This window comes from Hyla sarda, chromosome 7, assembly GCF_029499605.1.
Source record: "Hyla sarda isolate aHylSar1 chromosome 7, aHylSar1.hap1, whole genome shotgun sequence".
NCBI classification, from domain to species: domain Eukaryota; kingdom Metazoa; phylum Chordata; class Amphibia; order Anura; family Hylidae; genus Hyla; species Hyla sarda.
In genome coordinates, this window is record NC_079195.1 from 181526119 (window position 1) to 181534893 (window position 8775).

Sequence of the window (8775 nt, forward strand, 5' to 3'; positions counted from 1 at the left end):
CCCACACATCAGTCACACTCCCATAAATGAGCAGCATTCATTCAAAAGACCTGTGGTTTTCAATCAGGGTGCCTACAGTTGTTGCAATAGTTGCAGATTGATCTCTCTCCCACCAAGCGATCACTCCACCCATTGAAGCAGACAGGCTCCCTGTCATCAGCTGACTAGTGAGTCAGGTCTCGGCCGCATTGCAACCTGGGAAAAATCTGAGACAACAGTAATTTTGTATGATGTTAAAAGTAAATATTGGGGTGAAAATCACATAAGAATTGTGAGAAATCCGTCACATACGGGTACAGACACTACATTATTAACTACACTAACTTTACAGCCTCTGTAGCATAGTCAAATGTCAAATAAAAAATAATTTCTGGAATACCCCTTTAGAGACACAGCAAATTTTGGCCTTGAGGACACAACAAATTTTAGTTTACACATTTTTTAGTTTACGCCTTTCAAGAGCCATAATTCTTTTATTTTTCCATCCACAGACCCATATGTTTGTTTTTTCACAACAAAATGTACTTTATAAAGACACCTTAAATTTGAATTTAAAATTGAAAAGAAAATAAATTAAAGAAAATCACAATTTTGCTAATTTTTGGGGGTTTTGGTTTTAAGCAATGCATTTTACAGTGGAATTGACATGTTTTCTTAAAGGGGTACTCCCATGGAAAACTTTTTTTTTGTTGTTTTTTTTCAATTCAACTGGTGCCAGAAAGTTAAACAGATTTGTAAATTACTTCTATTAAAAAATCTTAATCCTTTCAGTACTTATTAGCTGCTGAATACTACAGAGGAAATGGTTTCCTTTTTGGAACACAGAGCTCTCTGCTGACATCATGACAACACTGGACTGACATATCAGTCCATTTTAAGAACGGTCCAGAGTAGGAGAAAATCCCCATAGCAAACGTGTTCCTCTGGACAGTTCCTAAAATGGACAGAGATGTCAGCAGAGAGCACTGTGGTCATGAGGTCAGCAGAGAGCTCTGTTTTCCAAAAAGAAAACAATTTCCTCTGTAGTTTACAGACCCTAAAAAGTACTGGAAAGATTAAGATTTTTTAATAGAAGTAATTTACAAATCTGTTTAACTTTCTGGCACCAGTTGATTAAAAAAAAAAGTTTTGCACAGGAGTACCCCTTTAATTATGTGGATGAATACAATTAAAATGATACTCATGTTTGCATTCTTTTCTATTACTGCACTTCTTTAAAAAAAGGCAAAGTATGTTTAAAATTTCCCTATTCTGACCTCCTATTACTTTCTTATTTTTCTGCATACAGTGCTGTATGAGAATTTTTTGCACCATTATCTGTAGTTTTTAATAAAGGGGTACTCCCATGGAAAACTTTTTTTTTTTAAATCCATACACTGGTTCCAGAAAGTTAAACAGATTTGTAAATTACTTCTATTAAAAAATCTTAATCCTTCCAGTAATTTTTAGGGGCTGTATACTACAGAGGAAATGGTTTTCTTTTTGGATTTCTCTTCTGTCATAACCAAAGTGCTCTCTGCTGACCTCTGCTGTCCATTTTTGGATCTGTCCAGAGAACAAATCCCCATTGCAAACATATGCTGCTCTGGATAGTTCCTAAAATGGACAGCAGAGATCAGCAGAGAGCACTGTAGTCATGACATCAGAGAAATTCAAAAAGAAAACCATTTCCTCTGTAGTATACAGCCCCTAAAAAGTACCTGAAGGATTAAGATTTTTTAATAGAAGTTATTTACAAATCTGTTTAACTTTCTGGCACTAGTTTATTTAAAAAAAAAAGTTTTCCACGTAGTACCACTGTAACATAACTTTTGCGTATATTTGACTTTTTCATCACTTTTATTCCATTGTTTCTCAGATATGATGTGACCAAAAATCTGCAATTATTTCACTTTGGTTCACATTCCTGATATTGCATTGTCAATGATGTGAATGCAAAAAAAAATTGCCAATTTTTGTCACATCAACACATAAAAAGTAATCAAACAATCAATACAATGCACAAGTGGTACCGGCAAAAACTACAGATCACAGTGTCTGTATGTATGGGTATATAGTATATAAAAAAATATATTGCAGCTTTCCATATAATAGTTAAATCACTGCCACATTTCTGCTTCTTGTTGAAGCTTTTTTCAAGCATGTTCACACACATCACTAAGGGTCTATATTTACCCAGACACGTAATTACCAAATAAAGTAATATCAAGTATAACAAGTATAACGTGCATATTCATCATAAATGTATAAAGACAATTCATCATGGTGACATTGTATGTTGAACACATGAGAAATACATATATGTTCAGTCAAGTGTCAGTGCAAAAAATAGATAAATGGCTTAAAAAAAGATTATTACAGTTATAACATTTACAGTATCTGACATAAGTGAGTACAACCTTCACATGTTTTTAAATATTTTATTTTATCTTTTCATGTGACAACACAGAAGAAATGAAACTCTTCTATAAGGTAAAGTGTAACAGTGTTTAATATTGTGTGTCCCCCACCCAAATAACTCATCATAAAGCCATTAATATCTTGACCTTGGCAACAAAAAAAAGTGAGTACAACCCTAAGTAGAAATGTTCAAATTGGGCCCAATAAGTAATTGTGACTCATTAGTGTTACATGCAGGGCCGCCATCAGGGGGGTACAGCCGGTACTCCCGTAAGGGGCCAGGTCCCGAGGGGGGCCGGGCCCAAATTTTTTATTTTTTTTTACTCCTAGTCAGTCAGTGAGTGAATGTCACTCACTGACCGCTGGGGGCCTGCCATTTTCCACTGACTGACTGACCGTACTCTGTACAATGTACAATCAGTCAGTCAGTTACCCTCTTTCCCGGGCCCCGGCCCTGTCGCACATACCTCGTAGGCCGCTGCCACTTTAAAAAAAAAAAAAAAAAACTGCAGTGACCGTCGGGAGGTACTAGCGCAACGAACGTGCCACGCGTAGGCAAGTTCGGTGCGCTATGACGCGGCAAGCCAGCCCAGAAGTCAGAGGAAAGCGGCGCCCCAAAGAAGAACTGGAGCGGAGGAGCTGCCTGGAAGACGCGTGGCTGACATCGGGTCAGGAAGGTAACCACAGCAGGCTGCCTTCAATGCTCCGACCACTACTCCTCCAGTCTGGGGGCCCACTGCTAAGATCCGTAGGCCCCGAACCGGAGGAGCAGTGGTCAGAGCACAAACATACTGCCTCCAGCCATATACCGTGTATGTCTGGAGGCAGTATGTCTGTGGGGGTACATGGGGCCTATAACTACTTGTTGGGGCACAAAGGGGGGCCTATATCAACTGTGGGGGCTGAAAGGGGGGCTTATATTTAACTGAGGGCGCTGAAAGGGGGGGCCTATATTTAACTGAGGGGGCTGAAAGGGGGGGCCTATATTTAACTGTGGGGGCTAAAAAGGGGGGCCTATATTTAACTGGGGGCTGAAAGGGGGGCCTATATTTAACTGAGCGGGCTGAAAGGGGGGCCTATATATAACTGTGGGGGCTGAAAGGGGGGCCTATATTTAACTGGGGGCTGAAAGGGGGCCTATATTTAACTGTGGGGCTGAAAGGGGGGCCTATATTTAACTGTGGGGGCTGAAAAGGGGGTCTATATTTAACTGGGGGCTAAAAGGGGGGTCTATATTTAACTGAGGGCGCTGAAAGGGGGGGCCTACATTTAACTGAGGGGGCTGAAAGGGGGGGCTATATTTAACTGAGGGGGCTGAAAGGGGGGGGCCTATATTTAACTGTGGGGGCTGAAGGGGGGGGCCTATATTTAACTCGGGGCTGAAAGGGGGGGCCTATATTTAACTGTAGGGGCTGAAAGAAGGGGCCTATATTTAACTGTGGGGGCTGAAAGGGGGGGCCTATATTTAACTGTGGGGGCTGAAAGGGGGGCCTATATTTAACTGGGGGCTGAAAGGGGGGCCTATAACTGGGGGCTGAAAAGGGGGGCCTATATTTGGCTGTGGGGCTGAAAGGGGGGGCTATATTTAACTGGGGGATGAAAGGGGGGCCTATATTTAACTGTGGGGCTGAAAGGGGAGCCTATATTTAACTGTGGGGGCTGAAAAGGGGGGCTATATTTAACTGGGGGCTAAAAGGGGGGGCTATATTTAACTGTGGGGGCTGAAAGGGGGGGAGTCTATATTTAACTGTGGGGGCTGAAAGGGGGGGAGTCTATATTTAACTGTGGGGGCTGAAAGGGGGGCTATATTTAACTGTGGGGGCTGAAAGGGGGGGCTATATTTAACTGTGGGGGCTGAAAGGGGGGGCTATATTTAATTGAGGGGGCTTAAAGGGGGGCTATATTTAACTGTGGGGGCTGAAAGGGGGGGCTATAACTAACATTGGGGGCTGAAAGGGGGGACTACCTCTAACTGTGGGGGCTGAAAGGGGGGGCCTATAACTAACTGTGGGAGCTGAAAGGCGGGGCCTATAACTGTGGGAGCTCAAAGGGTGGGCCATCATTACACACAGGGGCACAAAGGGGGTCTACAATCATGTATATTGGAGGCACGTTGGACCTACAATTATATATGGGGCACAGGGGCCTACAACTATATATGGGGCACAAAATTGGCCTATAACTATATATGGGGCAAAGATGGGTGTACAACTATATATGGGGGCACAGAGGAGGTGTACAACTATATATATATATATATATATATATGTGGGGGCAGAGAGGGGGTCTACAACTATATAGAGGTGGACATTGTGCTGGAGAAAGTACACAGAAAGTTTCACAGTATTCAGAATAGGGTATATTAGATTACAGCAGAGTGTGGCGCAGTAAAATTACTTTGCAGCACAGTGTATTACTGCACTACAATCATCTATAAAGTAATTGGAAATATATCATTAGGAAAAAAAATGGGTTGGGGGTTGGCCCTGGGGCGGACTCGCGGGCATGACACTGGGGGGGGGGCCTGGAATTAAGCTGCATAAGGGGCCCCAAAATTTCTGATGGCAGCCCTGGTTACATGTCTCAGGTGTGAATGGGGAGCAATGTCCTAAATTGCTCTCACACTCTCTAATACTGGTCACTGGAAGTTCAACATGGCCCCACATTGTTGCTCTACATTAAGATGGCCTACGCTATAAGAAGATTGCCAAGACTCTGACACTAAGCTGCAGCATGGTGGGTAGGATCAAACAGCTGTGTATAACCACTGCCTAAATCTACTGAAATGGGATATAAATAGGGACATAAATATTACTGGAGGTCTCTAGTGCTGCAGATATGTGATATATATTAGTGAAGATGGGGCTAGTTATTTTCTAGACTTACAATTAGCTGCAGAATATCAATGGGAAAAACCACATTGACTATCCATTTAACAAAAAAAAATAAAAAATTAAATAAACTTACCACTCCAAAGCTGCCCCTACCCAATACCTGATGGATAGTGAGGTGATAGATGTTAAATTTGGGGTAGGAGCTTGATGTTCCGGGGTCCTGGCTGGTGCCTGGTCTTGGCTCCTCATCCTCCAATAATCTGGCATCTTCTCCTCTCCTCTTCTCCACATCCTCGCTTTCCTCTTCTCTCTTCCTCTTCTTCACCTCCTCGCTCACCTCTTCCTCCATCCTCTTCTCTCCTGTCTTCTCCACCTCCTCGCTTTCCTCTTCTCTCTTCCTCTTCTTCACCTCCTCGCTCACATCTTCCTCCTTCCTCTTCACTCCTGTCTTCTCCACCTCCTCACTTTCCTCTTCTCTCTTCCTCTTCTTCACCTCCTCGCTCACATCTTCCTCCTTCCTCTTCTCTCTGCTCTCCTTCACCTCCTCGCTTTCCTCTTCTCTCTTCCTCTTCTTCACCTCCTCGCTCACCTCTTCCTCCTTCCTCTTCTTTCCGCTCTCCTTCACCTCCTCGCTTTCCTCTTCCCTCTTCCTCTTTCCTCCGCTCTCCTCTTCCCTCTTCTCTCCTCTCTCCTTCTCGACATCTCCTCTTCTTCCAGTAGCCGCCATCTTTGGGATCCTGTAGACGTCCGTCCGCTCGGTCCAACTGACAGTTGTGGGTAAACAACAACAACAGCCGTTGTCCAGGTGACGTGATGTCATCAAAACATCAGGTGGCACCTGCTACCAGTGGTCCAGGGACCTGTGGATCCATATACATTGTGATATAGGCATCATGGGTGATAGCCTAGGGTCCAGAAGAATGGAGATATTCATGGCTGTTTCTTGTAGTGCTTTATTATTAGTAGATGGGGCAGGTGATGTGACTTTTATGTGTTGTATAGGTTGGCAGTGGTGCCCATAAACTCTGCTGGAAGGTTAGAATAAGGAGGCTGGAATAAACCAGACCATGTACTTGCTGCTAATGGCAGAAATAATAAAGCCTTGTAATGGCCTGTAATGTTCTGCTACATTCAATAAGTGTCATCACTCAGATACATTAGATTATGTCCATAGGAGGAGATTTATCAAAACCTGTCCAGAGGAAAAGTTGACCAGTTGCCCATAGCAACCAATCACATTGCTTCTTACATTTTTTTAAAATGGCCTATGAAAAGTAAAAGAAGCGATCTGATTGGTTGCTATGGGCAACTGGTCAACTTTTCCTCTGCACAGGTTTTGCTAAATCCAAAAAGCAGTATATAGGACATCATACGACTTCACCACCACTGGGACCTTTATTTTTAAGCCGAGCACCATAAATATTTTTTATCATAGAAATTTGTGGGTGTCCAGTCTTAGTTATGGGAGAATGAGATGTTCTATATAAGATGTAGACAGATTTACAATTGACTTTGCTGAACAATCATCTTCACTAGGTCTCATATAATGAATGCAGAATTCCAACCAGAGAGAGATTATAGCGAGGGCAAAAATGGGTCCTTTCTAAGGTCCTCCACCACCCAGGTTCACCAATGTTTCCCTGCGTTAGTGTTTGGAAAGTGTTCCTCCAACATTATCTAAGGTTTACTATGTGGTTTACACAGGAGAATCTTACTGTCAGCGGAGGATCTTACTGACACAGAGAAGGCTTTTCTGACAGGGAGAGGATCTTACTGACACAGAGAAAGTCTTACTGACAGGTGGAGGATCTTACTGACACAGAGAAGGCTTCTGTCAGGGAGAGGATCTTACTGACACAAAGAAAGTCTTACTGACAGGTGTAGGATTTTACTGACACAGAGAGGGACATACTGACAGGCAGAGGATCTTACTGACATAGAAAGGGCCTTACTGACAGGCAGAGGATCACACTGACTCACAGGTGGGCTTACTGACAGGTGAAGGATCTTACTGACACACAGCAAACCTTACTAACAGGTTATATGGGGGCTCAGACAAATGGAGGGTGATTTGGAGGTGCAGACAGATGGAGGGTTATATGAGGGTGCAGACAATTATAGGGTGATTCAAGGGTGCAGACAGGGGAGGGTGATATGAGGGTGCAGACAGGGGGTGATATGGGAGTGCAGACAAATGGAGGGTGATATGAGGGTGCAGACAATTATAGGGTGATTCGAGGGTGCAGACAGGGGAAGGTGATATGAGGGTGCAGACAGGGGGTGATATGGGGGTGCAGACAATTATAGGGTGATATGAGGGTGCAGACAGGGGGTGATATGGGGGTGCAGACAATTATAGGGTGATTCGAGGGTGCAGACAGGGGAAGGTGATATGAGGGTGCAGACAGGGGGTGATATGGGGGTGCAGACAAATGGAGGGTGATATGAGGGTGCAGACAATTATAGGGTGATTCGAGGGTGCAGACAGGGGAGGGTGACATGAGGGTGCAGACAGGGGAGGGTGATATGAGGGTGCAGACTGGGGGGTGATATGAGGGGGCAGACAGGGGAAGGTGATATGAGGGTGCAGACTGGGGGGTGATATGGGGGTGCAGACAAATGGAGGTGATATGGATGTTCAGACAGGGGAGGGAGATATGAGGGTACAAATAGATGGCAGAGGATTATTTGGGGTGCAGACAGATGCAGGGTAATATGGATGGGTAGACAGATGGAGGGTGATATGGGGGTGCAGAGTGAGTGTAGCCCTTATCAGATGGACACTTTAGGCCAGCGCCCACCTCACCTAGAGCCAGAAGGACCAAAATGTCAGATTGCTGCAAAACCTGGCATGCAGTTATGTCTCAGGAAAATATGTAAAAATTACAGGTGTGTTCTGATGAGACATGAGTCCTGCCACAAGACAGCATAAAAGCACTTCCCCTGGGGCGGCTCTCTAATTAGGCGATTTAGGCGGCCACCTAAGGCCTCGCGCTAAAAGGGGCCTCGCGGCCGCCTAATTTGTCTAATTAGCCCGTTCCCGCAGAATGACATATATAAATGTCATGATGTGCAGGTAGTTCGCGCATCATGACATTTATATATGTCATGCAGATAACCCGGTGATGCGCAGCATCGCACGGATTAACTGGCAGAAGTCCTGATGTCACCAGTGGGGGACAACTTCTGCAAGCCCCCCCCAGGACCATTTGTGGATGGTCCTGGTCAGCGATCACTGTGATCACAGTGATCGCTGACTGGGGGTGTTAAAGTTCAGAACCCCCTTCTCTGCCCACCCTTAGAATTTAGGCCAAGCGGAGGAAGAGGATCCCGGAGCAGTGGGGGGCAGCGGCATATACCTGCAGAGGGACCGTCGGGACGGCGCGGCAGTAAGGATCGGGGACCGACGGCAGGCACACGTGGAGGCTGCGGCAGCAGGCAAGTCTAGAAGACAGCGACGGCAGGCAAGTGGAAGCAGTAGTGAAGATCACCTTAAAGTAATATTCACTGCTGCTTCTAGGAGTTTGGCTGTCTGGGCATG

At 44.8% G+C, this 8775-nt stretch overlaps 1 protein-coding gene across 5 annotated transcripts in view; it reads right to left on the reverse strand.

Annotated features, from left to right (window-relative positions):
- The window catches only part of LOC130282814 (protein kinase C delta type-like), a 19510-nt gene extending 13143 nt beyond the window's left edge, over positions 1-6367 (reverse strand). The window contains exons 1-2 of one of the 5 annotated variants that reach the window (XM_056531614.1): positions 5728-6364; positions 5368-5643 (exon numbers count right to left, since the gene is read on the reverse strand). In XM_056531614.1, coding sequence (XP_056387589.1) covers positions 5368-5643; positions 5728-6054 — 603 coding nt within the window. In that variant the 5' untranslated portion in view covers positions 6055-6364. Of the gene's footprint in view, positions 1-5367 lie in introns of all 5 variants that reach the window. The other 4 variants (XM_056531613.1, XM_056531612.1, XM_056531616.1 and 1 more) reach the window with 4 other exon arrangements.
- Positions 6368-8775: the final 2408 nt, after the last annotated feature.